Source organism: Eublepharis macularius, chromosome 1 (genome assembly GCF_028583425.1).
Source record: "Eublepharis macularius isolate TG4126 chromosome 1, MPM_Emac_v1.0, whole genome shotgun sequence".
In the NCBI taxonomy this organism is placed as follows: Eukaryota; Metazoa; Chordata; class Lepidosauria; order Squamata; family Eublepharidae; genus Eublepharis; species Eublepharis macularius.
In genome coordinates, this window is record NC_072790.1 from 157,680,422 (window position 1) to 157,696,675 (window position 16,254).

At 40.2% G+C, this 16,254-nt stretch overlaps 1 protein-coding gene across 1 annotated transcript in view; it reads left to right on the forward strand.

Annotated features, from left to right (window-relative positions):
• Positions 1-16,254, forward strand: part of DESI2 (desumoylating isopeptidase 2) — a 40,191-nt gene that overhangs the window by 10,519 nt on the left and 13,418 nt on the right. The window contains exons 2-4 of the mRNA XM_054979273.1: positions 5,043-5,115; positions 6,541-6,634; positions 7,067-7,208. Of these exons, the coding sequence (XP_054835248.1) occupies positions 5,043-5,115; positions 6,541-6,634; positions 7,067-7,208 (309 nt within the window). The remainder of the gene's footprint in view (positions 1-5,042; positions 5,116-6,540; positions 6,635-7,066; positions 7,209-16,254) is intronic.

Consider the following 16,254-nt stretch of genomic DNA (forward strand, 5'->3'; position numbering starts at 1 on the left):
GTTATCGGTAGGATTCTGGTCTCGTAATGAGATAGTGGTTAGCTCTTTTCCTCCTCCCTACCCTTCCCCAAATTTCCACGCAGGTTTGCAGTTGTAGTCATCAGCTTAAGTAAGGATAGCCAGCTCTCCATGTGGTTAGAACCATTACAGGGTAAGTTAAACTGGCTGCCAGGTACAAGTGCTCTTCTGAAATGACTGCTTGGTATTTCTTAGAGTGAAAGTTTGCATTATTTCACCAAATTTGTGTTCCTAAACCCCATTTGTTTAGATAATACCAATACGAGGATGGATTTAAAGCTTCCTAAGCTTGCTGATTCTCCCCTGCAACTTTTCCTCTGGCCTATTCCCCCCCTCCCAGTCAAATTTATTTCCAGTACTGGAGTCAAAACAGATATGTTAGCTTAGAAAAATGACCTCTGAGGGGAGCACTAATTTATAAATAACATGTGAAATGTCTTGTAATGAAACACATAGAAAGTGGACCCACTGGAAGCAGGACAGCGACTCAACCTACTTTAACCTCTGTAGGTTCAAATTCTTATTTGCAATATATCACAGGAAACTGTAGATGATTTTCTATGAATCCTTGTTATGCTGTTCAAAAACTGCTGTGGATGGATGGGTTGTACATTGTTTGGAGTGATAAAATAACTTGGAAGGCCCTGTGGTTTATTTAATTACTTTATTTTTATTTTACTTCATTTATATCCCATCTTTTCCCCCAATGAGAACCCAAAGCAGCGTAACATCATTCTCCTCTTGTCCATTTTTCTTCACAACACTCTTGTAAAGTAAGTTAGGCTGAGAGTGTGTGACTGGCCTAAGGTCACCCAGCAAGCTTCCATGGCAGAATGGGGAATCAAACCTGGGTCACCCAGATCCTAGTTCATCACTCTAGCCACTACACCACGCCAGCTTTCCTTTGCACTGACACATCTTACCTCACATTTTATGATTTGAGACAAAGTTGCTTCCTGTCTTCTATTATTCTTACATATTACTGGCTTTTGTTAAATGTGAATGCTCAGAGTCTAAAACTTCTGGTGAGTGCTATGAATACAACAGGTGATAAATCTAAATGGCTTGTCATAATTTGTTTTTTATGCATGTGTTGAATTAGCCAGAAGTTTTGGATAAAGAATTGTCAAAGGTGAATAGTCTGTTACCTTATTATATACTGTAGAAATTCTAAAACAATTGCATTTGAAATTATTTGCTGAATTGTATGATATTTATAACCTTTTCGCTTTTGAGGTGTTTGGTTCATGACATCAGCGTGACTAAGCTTTTGATTTAGGTACTGAAGCAATTACTTATAATTGCTGTTCCTGTGGGGGAGAAAACTAATCCTCTTTTACAGGAAGAATTATAAAACTTAGTAAGATTGGTGGCTGTTTTAATAGAGGACCAATTTCATGGATTTTTTCAGAATAGTTCACAATTCTGTTACTGATCACTGTTGTTGATTAGTAACTTTGTGCAGCATGTGCTTATACAGTGTTGAAAGCTCACATTCACATATGTATTATGTAAAAAGATTGTATAAAATCATAGGCATCTGAAAGAATAAGGGTGAAAGCTTCTAGGAGCTTTTCTTATAATGTATTTGAAATTGCCTTTCCTCTTTACTTTTTATTAGGAAAAAAAAGAATTATTTTCATTATATATACAGTTTAAATAACCAGCTATATGTATGAATAACAGTACAACCTGAGCCTCCAGGATGGCACAGAAAATGGTGATAAGGAGCAAATGAACAAGCTGTAAATTATGTAAACTTCTCTCATTAACACTTTTTCCCATTGGTATAAAATCCATGAGACCTGCTCATGATGTTAAAGTATTATTTCTCCAAAAGTAATCTAGCAGAAATAGCTATACATCCCACTAAGCTTTAAACATACTGGATGTGTAAGGTTTCTGTATTCTTCTTTTTTAAAGTTAGTATTAACTTTCTTCTTCAAAATAATCATGCCCTGATAGGTATTGGTAGGATCCTATGGAACGTTGGTGGGATACTATGTACCTTCACGCTTTTCCATTGGGGCCAACTGCTGCAGAGTACAGTGATTGCAAATAAGAGTTAATATCAAAAGTGTAGCTTTTCATGAGATTCTCATGATGTCTTTATCTAGTCCTGATAGTCCTGGGCATCTAGTCCTGAGCAGACAGCAGAGGGCAAGAAGGGAACCCTATTGCCTGACATGCATACTCCCTAACAAAACACCACTGAATGCAAATGACAAGACGTTATTTATTTATGTATTTATATTCCGCCCTCTGTGTGTGTGTGTGTGTGTGTGTGTATTTGTATAAACACAGTGGCACACTGTGTAGCCATCTCTGGAGTATTTTGGCAAGGAAATATGAGAGATGGAGGTGTCACTAGTAGGGAGGGCATATCTGCACTCCCCCGGCTAGGGAGCACTGCCCGGCATCAACCATATGCCTGGCAGAACAAGTCTGTCTTACAGGCCTGGTGAAAAGCTAATAAATCTCGCCGGGCCCTGGTCTTATTGGACAGAGCGTTCCACCAGGCTGGGGCCAGGACTGAGAAAGCCCTGGCCCTGGTCGATGCCAGTCAGGCCTCCCTAGGGCCAGGAATCTTTAATAGATGCTTATCGCTAGAGCGAAGAGTTCTCTGGGGTTCATATGGGGAGAGGCGGTCCCGCAGATACACTGGTCCCAGTACGTATAGGGCTTTATGGGTTAGTACCAAAACCTTGAACCTGATTCAGTACTCCACTGGCAGCCAGTGCAGCTGACACAATACCGGCGTTATATGCACATGCATCGGTGTTCCGGTGATGAACCATGCCGCTGCATTCTGTACCAGCTGTTACCGCTGGATCAGGTTCAGGGAAGCCCAGCATAGAGTGTGTTACAGTAGTCCAGCCTAAAGGTGACTATTGCTTGGACCACTGTAGTCAAGTCGCGGGACGAAAGATAAGGGACAAGCTGCTTGGTCTGTCGAAGATAACAAAAAGAAGACCTGGCAGTCGCAGTAACCTGATCCTCCATTGTCAAGGAGGGATCCAGGATCACCCCCAGTGTAAGCACCGCCCCATTGAGTGTAGGAAGCCAGGGTCCCGAGTCCACGTTTCCGCGACTCAAGTACAGGATCTCCGTCTTCGCAGGGTTTAATTTCAGCTGACTTTGCCTCAACCATCCAGCTACAGCTTCAAAAGCACGCTTCAGAACAGCTGGGGCCAATCCAGGCCGTCCAACAGCAGATACAGCTGGGTGTCGTCTGCATATTGGTGACACCCAAGCCCGAAACTTCACACCAACTGGGCTCGGGGGTGCATATAGATATTAAATAATAATGGAGAGAGTATCACCCCCTGCGGCATACCGCATACTAGTGGCCTACAGGATGATATCTTCTCCCCCAGTGCTACCCTCTGTCCTCGATTGTGGAGAAAGGAGACTAGCCACTGTAACGCTGTCCCCTGAATCCCCACATCAGTGAGGTGGTGGGTCAGAAGGTCATAACTGACGGTATTGAACGCTGCCGAAAGATCTAATAGAATCAGCAGTGCCGATCTGCCTTGGTCCAGATGTCTGTGAAGATCATCCGTGATGGTGACCCTAGAGCCCAACATATACATTCCCTAGCAAGACACCACTGATGGCTCTGTGTTGGGCCATTCCCACATCTGCCAGAATGATGTGGCAGGGAGTGCAGCAGCTGTCATAAGTGGCAACATGGGTGCTAAAGTAATTGTAGTGGTGCCCAACCTCTGACAAGGTTCCAAATGTTTGAGAGAGCTTTGGGAGCCCGCCATTCCTGTGCATCTTACTGCATTTTATTTCAGGAAGAAAGTAGAGAGGTGGTTGTTGTGGGTTTTCCGGGCTGTATTGCCGTGGTCTTGGCATTGTAGTTCCTGACGTTTCGCCAGCAGCTATGGCTGGCATCTTCAGAGGTGTAGCACCAAAGCATATAACGTCAGAAGATGACTGTATCGGTGAGCTGAAAGGGTCCAGGAAAAGTGGCCCGGCTCATACTAGAGGAGCGCGAAAAGCTCCAAGGATCATAAGGATCAACTTGGGTAGCGTTCTTAAATAAAAACAATGAACAGTAATCTACAATTCCATCCAAGGAATACCTTGTTTTCCTACATTCCTGCCTGCTTGTGCATCCTTCTTCTGAAAAATAATTCCTGGGGTTGCAGGAGTGCCTGTGTTCCTTACCATCAACTTTTTTCTGGCCTGTTTTCATTTTCAGATGGAAGATAGGATACTTCCCAATGTGTTAATTGCAATTCATTCCAAACAGTAGTCAAACTGCATTTTGCGTCAACTGAAATTTTTGGGTTTGCTTCAATGGCAGAACCAAATTAACTAAATGTTCCTGCTTAATTATATGGTATGTAGCCTACCTCAAGTAATTCGAATAAATATGTATAAATATGTACAGCTAAATTGAAAATCAAGGTGATGCAAGCTGGTGAATATCAGTCTGTCTATGGTGAATATCAGTCTGTGATATCTTTATACATTAATGTATAAATGTTTGCAATGGCAAACCACCCTGTAACAAAAAGTCTGCCAAGAAAATGTGATGCGACGGCCCATCCATGGGTCAGTAACGACTTGGTGCTTGCATAGGGAACTGCCTGCAAAATCCTTTCTACTTTCTTATCTCCTTGACCACTTTTACTGAAATACAAGTGCATATTCATCACCCTGACTGGAGATCTCTCCTTGAAAATTGTCTTGTTCCTCATCTGCTTTCTCACAGTTCCTTTTTACTTTACCTTTCCTTTGTTGTAGTTTTTTTAAAAAATTGTATATATTGTTTATAACTAAGAGTATTTGCAATTCTATTTGGTTTATATATATGCAGTGCAGTAAAGTCTAAAATGGACATTCGCACCAATATTGCACATCATCAAGCGTATAATTAAAAAAAGAGCTTAACCACATATTTATTTACCCTGTACTTACTATCTAAGTTGGCTTTGACTTCAAAAATATACATGAAGTATGTGAAATGTTGAACTAAAATTAAATTCCTCCCTCCTCCTTTTTCTTTTAAGTACTGGATGAATGAATATACCTCTTCTCTTGGAATTGGAGTATTCCATTCAGGAATAGAGATATATGGCAGAGGTGAGTAAGAAACACAATTTAACATTGTTGCTACAATTTGTCAAGATGTGTCAAAAAAATTCTCTAAAATGTAAATTGAGTATGCAGTTCTTGATAGGCAGTTTAAAAGGCAAGGAGATTTGTCTAGAAGGAGGGAAATGTGTGCATAAAAAATAAAGTAACTTTGAGTGACAGATTGAGAGAGGGATGGAGCAAAGCATCTTTTGAATGAGAGGATGTGACTGAAAGTGGATATATTGGAAAGGCTTAGGAGAGAGAAAAAGGAGAACAAAATTGGGGCTCGGAGGCAAAGAAGTTCATCATAGAAAGGGGTAGGCTGATAGGTAGGGCTTTGTAAAGTGAGGTCGTTAGGAAATGAAAATGTTAAAGAAGGAAAATATTATAAGTAAGATTAGAAAGGATTAAGTTTATTGCTTTGTAAATTTTCCTTTGATTTATATTTTTTATATTTCTTTTGATTTATGTTTTTCTAGTAATGGGCTGAAGGTCGAGAGAAGCACTTGAATATTCTGAACGTTATAAATATTGTGTCCTCAGCAGTTCTTCACCTAAGATTAATTGTTTCAGTAGTATCATGCTAGTCGGTCTTTGTTACCAAAAAGGGGGGGCTTAAATGAGTGAGGATCCAGAATGATCCTGGGGGCAGCATAGTGTTTTGGTATTGAGGGAGGCAGGAAAACATACTGCACCTTAGGTTCAAGAGATCTGAGCAGAAAGGAAAGGGATTACAGATCTGATGGGATATAAAGAAGTAAAATAAGAAAATAAGAGAGAGGGAATGACCATATGCTGGTAAGGAATAATCTCACTTTGTATGTTTCTCCCTCTGTGCAGGAAACCTGAGTATAACGTTTTGATGTTTTAATCATAATTTAGATTAGAGATATATACTTAAATAAAACCTATTCATTTTATGAACACACCATACTGTGTAATTTTATGTACTTAGTTATATATAATGGGTTTAATTCAGTGTGCCTTTCTGTGAACAGAAGGCATGGTTGGATCCAACTCTTATGACTTTTATGCTCTTCTTTTTACTCCTTTACATTTTAGATCTCATGATAAACTTGCATAGATTTCTTCAACGTTTGGGAGTTGTGAAGCGGGCAAGAAAAAAAACAAGCTTATCCCATGGCTTCAAAATCTTACATCTCTGCTTCAGATACAAATGTATTTGGCAGAAACTAGCTTTAATCATATTTATTATTGGAAGTTAAGCCAAAGGTATCCAAATGTAGTGTAAAAATTGCCTTTAAACATAAAGTCTGCGGCCTTATGTATGTGTATAAAGTGGCTTTACATTTGATCTGCAAAAATTTAGTTCTAAGCATGTGTAACAAATTATCAAGACATAAAAGGAATGACTTGGTAATTACTGACTTAAAATGTTCTATATAAAAATCTGATTTTTTTTTCTTTCAGAATTTGCTTATGGTGGCCATCCATATCCTTTTTCTGGAATATTTGAAATTTCTCCTGGAAATGCATCTGAACTAGGAGAAACATTTAAATTTAAGTATGCAACCTTTTCATTTATTGAAGTAAACTGAAATTTCTTATTTAATGTTATCGATAGATAGATGGCTTTTATCTGCTAATTTCAAATATCTGTTATATGTTTTGATCAGCTGAAAAGTGTCAACTGTAAAACATCTAGCTGTAATAACTGCTGACAGAATAGCATTGATAAGAATTTTGAAGCAACAGAGTTTATAGGGACACACACCTAAGTATGAACAACTGTCTGTAGCTGTGCACACACAAACTTGGAGTAAGACAGGAAGTAGTATAAAATTAAAAGAAAAGGGGTTTCTGGGCACGATGTTAAAAATAATTACAGGAAGAAATAAGACCATTGGTCTTACAGTATGTGGTGTCCAGCAAATTGGAAATGAGAACTTGTCCGGTTTGATAGTATACAACAGTTTATAGTAATCTTTTATTTTAGAGAAGCTGTTGTTCTTGGAAGTACTGACTTCATGGAGGAGGATATAGAAAAAATTATAGAAGAACTTGGAAAAGAATTTAAAGGAAATGCCTATCATTTAATGCACAAAAACTGCAATCACTTTTCTTCAGCTTTATCAGAGGTAAGTGCTAATTTAATTAACCTCAGACTGTGCTGAATGTAAAAAGGAACAGAATTTATAGCTTTCCTGGCAGCCCTGGATCTCTTTCAAACAGTAACAGGCCCCACGTATGAGAGAAGCCATACCTTGGACAATATTTTGCCTTGAGCCTTTGAAGAAAGGTCTTGTTGCAGTGTTGGAGATTTGGCCTGAACCATGATCTGACCATTATCTACTGAAGGCAAAAGTGAATATGGCCCCAACACCCTGCAAAAAGGTGAGACCGTTACAATGGTTGTCCCACAAAGGCTCCTGGACCCTTCAAGATTCCAAAATGCCGTGGGGGATTTTAGTATTTCAAACACATGCTCCATTGAGACTGCAGTATGGAATGTGAAGTTGCTTGAAGCTATTGATAATATTACTCCTTCCAGCTTCTCTGACCCTTGGGACAAAAGCCAATCCCGTAGCTTACCACAGAGCTGGGTGACCTAAAGAGGGTGGAAGACATCTAGAAAGATGCTAGTGGAAAACTTGAGAGGGGTTGTATAGAAATTTTATTTAAAAAGAAAAGATATGACAATAGCAAGTGCATAAAAAGAAGCTTATACAAATAGTACATTAAGATTAATTTGAGACTTATACTAATTTATACAAACAGTAAATTTAAGATTAGTTTACAACTTAAGCACTACATTTGAAATTAGATAAGAATGATAAAAATACAGTCAATTTTTTTTAATAACAGAACTTAATTGTGTAATAGCTTTCCTTCCCTCTCCTCAGTTACTTATGCAAACTTGAATATCAACTATTTTGATTAATCATTTCCCTATGTTTTATCCTCTTATCTTTATACTGAGTTGCCTTAATTAATCTTAATTCTGGCCTAAACAGTCAAAGAAATCCTTCCATTTCCCCCAAAATTCAGCTATTGATAATTATGTACATAAGTAGTTAATTTGGCCATTGATGCATATTCAAAGACCTCAACACCTCAGGGTACACATCTGCTTTCTATCTCGCTGTGTAGAGCAATCTTGCTGCCATCACCATGTAATGAAAAAGGTCTCCCTGTTCTTTTCTGACATTATTTGGTAGGATGTTTAATATATGTTTTTGATTCAACTCACATCTGAATTTGAAAATCTTCTGCATCTCTTCATATATCTTTATCCAATATTTTTGCGCTTTCTTACAAGTCCACGACATATGGTAAAATGTTGCATCGTGCTTTGGCATTTCCAATACTGTCCACTATAACCATTAGTGATTCTCACAATGTTTTGGGGGGTAATATACCATCTAAAAACATTTTATACCAATTCTTTCTTAGTGAGTGACAGCCTGTAAATGTAAATCCTTAGTCCATAAATCTTCCCATAGGTTCATTGGAATAGTTTATCCGGAATTGTCCATCCATTTTATCATACAAGTTTTAACTCTGTTCCATTTCTGTGTGGTATTGCAATAACGTTTTGTAAATTTTCCCTAAAAGATATTTCAGATCTCCAGATATTAATAGTTCAAATCCTGGTTTTTTTTCTTAACTTACAGCCTTCTTTAAGAGCCTGTTCTTTTAGCCTTGATACTGTTTGGTGATACATCAGCCATGGAATATTTTTGCCCTGATCTTGAATTTCTTGCCAAGTTTTCATATTTCCTTTATGATCAATCATTGACTCATAACTCAGCTGATCAATTCTGTTTCTAGTGGCAGCGTCATAATGAGCATTTATTGGTGACATCAATGGGGAGACCAGTGGGCTCTGTCTCTTTTTGCATTGAAACCATGTTTTAAGTAGCCCATCACTTAGTATGATTTCAATGATTTCTTAAGCCATAGATAATTATGAATGCTTTCTTTAGCATTCACTGTCTCCACTTTGATGTGTCTGCTACTTGGATTTATAATCCAATCTGTTATTCAAAATAGTGCTGCCAATTGGTGATACAGTATGATGTTCAGTACAGCCAGTCCTCCTCATCCTGTAATAATCTTACCTTTGGTTTCTTCCCTTTCCATATTAAATTGTTTATTGCTTTCTGCCAATTATTTAGGATCTTTTGGTCTATATACATTGGAATCATTTGAAATAAAAAATCCAGTGTTGGTAATATATTCATTTTAACAGCAAATATTCTTCCTAGCCTTGAAATTTTCAATTTTTCCCATTTCTGCAAATCTTCAGTAGTTCTTGTCCAAACTTTTTGATAATTATCCTTATAAAGAGTCCCATTCCACGCTGATATATATATATATCCCTAGGTATTTTATCGGCTTTGTAGTAATGGCACAATGCATTATTTTTTCTATCTCTTCTTGTTCCTCTGCCATTGTCGAAAATAACATTATCTTTGTTTTCTTTTTATTCAGCTTGTATTCAGAGTACTGTCCAAATCTTAATATTTGTTCCATTACATAAGTCAGGGAATTATATGGGTTTGTCACTGATATGACCACATCATCTGCATAGCTTTTCATTTTATATGTCTCTTTCCCCTCCTTTACTCCAGCAATTCTTCTGTCTTGCCTAATTCTCACTGCTAAGATTTCTAACGCAGTAATAAACAATAGTGGTGATATTTATTTATTTATTTATTTGCATCATTTATATTCTGCCTTTCTCACTGAGACTTAAGGCGGATTACACAGTGAGTGATTCTGCACACGTTGGATAATGCACTTCCAATCCTCTTTATAGATCATTGGGAACTGATTTTTTCATGCGCGGAACGAAAAATCCACCTCAAATGATTGATAAAGTGCATTGAAAGTGCATTATCCAATGTGTGCAGAATCAGCCAGTATGAGGTTAATATAATCAGTATCAAGTAAGTACATTTCAATACAATACCATAAGGTAAACATATACAAGTTTAAAGACATAGCATTAGCAAGGATCCAAGACAGTAGAGATACTGAAGCAAAACATAATCAGTTCTAGGACTAACATTAGACAGCATGGAGCACAGATGGTACATAGGAGTACATATTTAAAGCAGCAGATAATATATGAGGCAAAAATGATGATGAAGTCTATGATCCCCAACTTGTTAGTGAAGCACCTGAGACCCCATCCCTACAATGCAGCTGTCCTATTTGAATAAAAAGCCTTTTTGAACATGGGACATCCCTGATGTGTTCCTTTTGTTATCTCAATTTTCTTGATAAATCAGCCGTTTATTAAGATTGCAGCTTGCTGGTTGGTGTAAATACTTTGGATCCAATTCAAGAACTCTGTCCCACAATTCATTCTTTGCAGTGCTTTCATAAGAAACTTCCAAGACACACTGTCAAACCCTTTTTCAACATCTAGGACAGTGATGGCGAACCTATGGCATGCGTGCCATAGCTGGCACGCAGAGCCCTCTCTGTGGGCACGCGAGCCAAGTTGCCGATCACTAGGTCCAGGGCTCATTTGGAGGGGGAACGCCTGCAACGACGTTCCAGTAGCTCTGAGCAGAGATCACATGGGTTTTGGCCCTGCCCACGTGATTCCTTTTCCTCAAGGCTGCCTCCCTGCTGCCCATCTCTTAAGCAGCAGGAAGTGGAGGCATTAGCCAGGCTGCTGGGCCTGGCTTTCTAAAGAAGAGTAAGCTGCTTTGATTTAACTTGCTTTACTTTCAGTCATGGCTCTTGAGTGAGTGAGAGAGAGAGAAAGAGAGAGAGAGAGAGAGCTTGCAAGCCGGGCTGCTGGTCTAAAGAAGAGCAAACTGCTTTGATTTAACTTGCTTTACTTTCAGTCGTGGCTCTTGAGCGAGTGAGAGAGTGTGGGGGGAGTGCTTGCAAGCAGAGCTGCTGGTCTAAAGAAGGGCAAACTGCTTTGATTTAACTTGCTTTACTTTTAGCCGTGGCTCTTGAGAGAGAGAGAGAGAGAGAGAGAGAGAGAGAGAGAGCTTGCAAGCAGGGCTGCTGGTCTAAAGAAGGGCAAACTGCTTTGATTTAACTTGCTTTACTTTCAGTTGTGGCTCTTGAGTGAGTGAGAGAGAGGGAGAGTGCTTGCAAGCAGGGCTGCTGGTCTAAAGAAGGGCAAACTACTTTGATTTAACTTGCTTTACTTTCAGTCGTGGCTCTTGAGTGAGAGAGAGAGAGAGAGAGAGAGAGAGAGAGAGAGAGAGAGAGAGAGATGTTAATTAGTTGGGACAACTGTATGAGTTGTTTTTTCTTAACTAAAACCTCAGTATTCAGGTTTAATTGCAGTGCTGGCACTTTGAAATAAATAAGTTGGTTTTGTGTTGCAGTTTGGGCACTCGGGTTCAAAAAAGTTTGGCATCACTGATCTAGGAACATAAATGCAGTTTTTTCGCCTTTTCTTCTTGAATATTCAATTGCATTGAGGAGATATCCAATATTATCCTTCATATACCTCTTCAGGACAAAGCTTGTTTGATCTTCATAAATCACTTCTGAGATGCATCTTCTTAATCTTTCAGCCAATATTGTTGTAAATATCTTATAGTCCACATTCAATAAAGAGATGGGTCTGTATGATTGTGGTATTATGGGTCATTCCCCTCTTTGTGTATTAAAATTATGTTTGCTTCTTGCCACATCTGTGGTAAGATCTCCATGTCTCGTATCTTCTTCATCACTTTTTGCAAGGGCATAGCTAATATATCCTCAAAACACTTGTCATATGTTTCTGCTGGTGGAAAACGTGTGCTGAAACTGATAGAACATGCTACAGAGCCCACTGAAAGTCCTATGAAGCGGTGATGAGATCAGGACAGAAATGTTATTTTTCTGCAACCATTGCAACAGTTAGTTCATGACCATCCAAACTGTTCAAGGTATCTTAACATATTCTAACTCCTAAATCTGAATCTTTATAGTCTTAGCTGCCTTGCCTTTCCAAAGTTTTTTGCTGATAAAATAGCACAGATGTGCTCTGATCTGGATGCCAGGTGTAATATAGGCGAGGTGAAAGAGATACTTAATACACTGTCTGGTTCATGCATGGACCACTTTGAACCAGTTACAACAATGGATATTGACAGGATCCTGGAATCTGCAAAGGCCACTACCAGCGTGCTGGATCCTTGTCCATCTTGACTGTTAAAATCATGTGAGGACCGCATAAATGAGTCCTTGGGGCCTATCATAAATCCGTCACTAACTCAGAGCACCTTCCCTCAGCCACTCAAACAGTTAGTTCATCTTCATGGCTTCTGTGCATGTACACATTGGGACTGTACACACACAGGCCAGCGACAGAGAATATTCTCAGAACTTTCTAGAAGATTAGGAGTGCCTCTCCTTCCTTTGGTGCTTTCCCGCCAAAAACATCACATTAGCATAGGAAGAGGGGTGCTAATGAGAGACCTCAGGTCTCTTTTTGCCACCGCAGAGAGAACATTTCCATTGCTTTTCTCTGCTTTTCCCTCACCTCATCCTTGAGTCTGAGAATTATTTCTTTTAAAAGTTTTTAACACTCAATAGACATTCTAGAGAAGAATACAACTACATTTAAAGAAGAAAAGTTTCTTTCCCTTCATCATTATGGTTCAAGAGAGACTTCTTCAATATGCTGGAAAATGTCAGTCTGATTAAAGGCACCTCTCCCTCCCTGCATCCTTTATTACCAAGGGCTAAGTCTAAAGGTGTGGCCTGTCAGAGCCTCCTCACAACAGCTCTTTCTCCATGGCTGTGGCTTCATGCCAGCCTGATTGCTTCCCTAGCACCCTTCAGTACCAAGGGCTAAATCCAGAGGTGTGGCCTATCAGAGCCTCCTCACAACAAGACTGTGGCTTAATGCCAGCCTGATGAAAGGTAAGTCCAGATTAAAGGCAAGTCCAGAGGTGTGGACAGTCAGAGCCTTCTTACAATGGCTCTTCCTTCAAGGCTGCACTTGCGTGCCAACCTGATTAAAGGAACCTGTCCCCTCAATTCTGAGGGGAGAAGTCTGGAAACATGGCTTGATAAAGCCCTTGGTTTCAAGGCTCTTTCCCAGAGGCTTTGCCTGCATGGCTGACTAAGGTCCCTCCACTTCCTTGGCTGTGTCAGCTCTGAGGGGAGACACCTGGAGGTGTAACTTTGCAGACGCCTGGGATCTGAGATTCTCAGTCTGAGGCTTAGAGGCTTTTCCCTAAGGCTTTTGGAAATGTGCCTGCCTGACTTAAGGAATCCCTCCTCCTCTCAGGCTGTGCTTGGTTCTGAGGTGCAGTTCCTGGAGGCATGAATTAATACAGCTGACACAGTGACATAGCAGCCTGGATCCATCAATGTAATGATTGGGGTTCCTCAGCTGCTTCTATTTTAATACAGATGATAAATCTGCCCCTCTAAGCCCACTTCTTTTTGAAGGCAGTCCCCCCCGCCCCGGTCAGTTCCATGCATGCCCCTTTTTCCTACCAGGGAATGGTGCTGGCTCTCCTTAGAGTTCTCAATCTCATTGCTGTAAGATTCAGCAGTCATTTAGGAATGTGTATTTTAATCAGCACAGAATAACTTTTTTCAGCAGAAACAAAAGAACACAATGCTTAGCTCAGACCTTCCCTAGCACTCCTTCAGCCAGTTTACACAGACAATAATATCATTTGATTTATATACTGCCCTTCAGGACAATTTAATGCCCACTCAGAGCAGTTTACTAAGTGTGTTATTATTATCTTCACAGTAATCACCCTTTGAGGTGGGTGGGGCTGACCCAAGGTCACCCAGCTGTCTTCAAGTGGAGGAGTAGGGAATCAAACCCAGTTCTCCGATTAGAGTCCTAGAACTCTTAACCACTACACCAAACTGGCTGTAAAACCTGGACAAGAACTGCTCCACATTTCAGTATTCTGGGACTAACATAAAACATGAAACAAATTCCACAGCATTACAGTTGCCACTGCTAGGAGAGAGCTCTTGTTGCAGTTGTGTTCATCCTGTCTCTAGGGTTATTTCTGTATGACATCGTTTCTAACAAGAGCCATTTTGGTGTAGTGCTTAGAGCATTGGGCTGGGATCTGGAGAGGTATGACTGGGGCAGAAAGGTGGGGTTTAGATAAACTCCACACCCATCTTTTTAAAGGACATCTTATGTTGCCACTCAGAAAGGGTCCCCAGGGTAAGAAGTCATTGACACACAACATACATTGAATTGATCGCTGTAAGGGCTGCTGCTGCAAACCTTTAGCAAATTTCTATTTCATTCCAGTGGACATCATCATTGTTGTTGATGGCCTGCAGATTATAGTACTTAATCTCTAATTCGGTCACTGTAGACTGTGAATGCTGAAAACTGTTACCCTATGTGGGAAGCAGAATTCCCCTGCTGCAATTTTTCCTTTAAACTGCTAATCAACAGGTCATTATGATCCTTTTACCATCCCCTTTGAAGGAAGCATGAAACATGTTTTAACCCTATTCTGGGTATAAAGGGTACTGGCCAAAGTGCCTGCTCTGTGGAAGCCCTACTATGAGGGTGTGTCTCCAGGTGGCTCCTAGTCTTCTGCAAAATGACTTTGTCATATTACTACTACTTTCACCAAGAGTACTGGACATACTTTACCTTTCTCTGTCTTTTGTTTTACTGCATATGCTCCATGTCATTGCAGTGCATTGCAATAATGTTTCCTCGACTAACTGGCACGACCTCTAGATCCTCTGACTGGCGGCATGGACTGTTTGGCCTTGTGACACACTGTGATGGTCCATGGCCTGCCCTATTGTATGCTCCTTTACTGCCAGGGACACCATTGGGGAATGCCCTTGCTAATCCGCTGGCAAGGTAATCTGTTTTTGTTTTATCTCTTGGCTGTTTTTTGCTGTGCAGATCGTTCTGCTAACAGCACAAGGTTCATTGATGGTGCATACTGTTTGTCCTTTCTTTAGCTCCATCACACCTGCTTCACTGTTTTTATTATTCTGGTTTTCGTTATTCTGGTGTGGGCCTGCTGTGTTTTCACTCCCATTGATGATTTTGGCAGAATTTTTTTTATTTTATTTTTAACTTTTTCAATAACAACAAAAGGGAAGATATTCAACAGCAAATAAGATATTGTACAAAGATTTTTAGCGTTACATTATCACAAGGATTCTACATCTAAAAGCGATTATCGTTAGAGCTATGAAAAATAATAATTTGGAAAATTTTACCAACATGCCTTAACATTTACGTAAACAGATGTCTACCCTCCCTCCTGCTGAAATTGCCCACCCCTCCCTCCCTCCTTAACAAACCTTCCCTCCCTAACCTCCCCCTACCCCTACAAAGATAGATACAAATTGCTAGATGTATTGTCGAAGGCTTTCACGGCCGGAGAACGATGGTTGTTGTGGGTTTTCCGGGCTGTATTGCCGTGGTCTTGGCATTGTAGTTCCTGACGTTTCGCCAGCAGCTGTGGCTGGCATCTTCAGAGGTGTAGCACCAAAAGACAGAGATCTCTCAGTGTCACAGTGTGGAAAAGATGTAGGTTATTTGTATCTACTCAGGAGGGGTGGGGTTGAGCTGAGTCATCCTGTAAGAGTTTCCCAGGGTGTGGAATGCTAATGGCGGGAGGCTTCACTGTATCCTGAGGAGGTTCTTTTGCATATGGATTGGTAAGTACCAATCCATATGCAAAAGAACCTCCTCAGGATACAGTGAAGCCTCCCGCCATTAGCATTCCACACCCTGGGAAACTCTTACAGGATGACTCAGCTCAACCCCACCCCTCCTGAGTAGATACAAATAACCTACATCTTTTCCACACTGTGACACTGAGAGATCTCTGTCTTTTGGTGCTACACCTCTGAAGATGCCAGCCACAGCTGCTGGCGAAACGTCAGGAACTACAATGCCAAGACCACGGCAATACAGCCCGGAAAACCCACAACAACCACAAATTGCTAGATTCGCTAATCAAGTGTTATGCACTAAACAAAAAAAGAGAAGAATTACAGTTAAACTTAAATCACTTGATCATGTTATTTAAACAGCTCTCTGTACCTTGTGGGTATATACCCCACTCACGTACTTGGTATCATTTACCAAGGTAGAAGAGCTGTAATACTCCCTGGAGCTGAACCTGAAATAACATAATGCTTTAACTTTTCCCACCCCTGAACCTTAATTAGTAAACTAGAACATTGTATTTG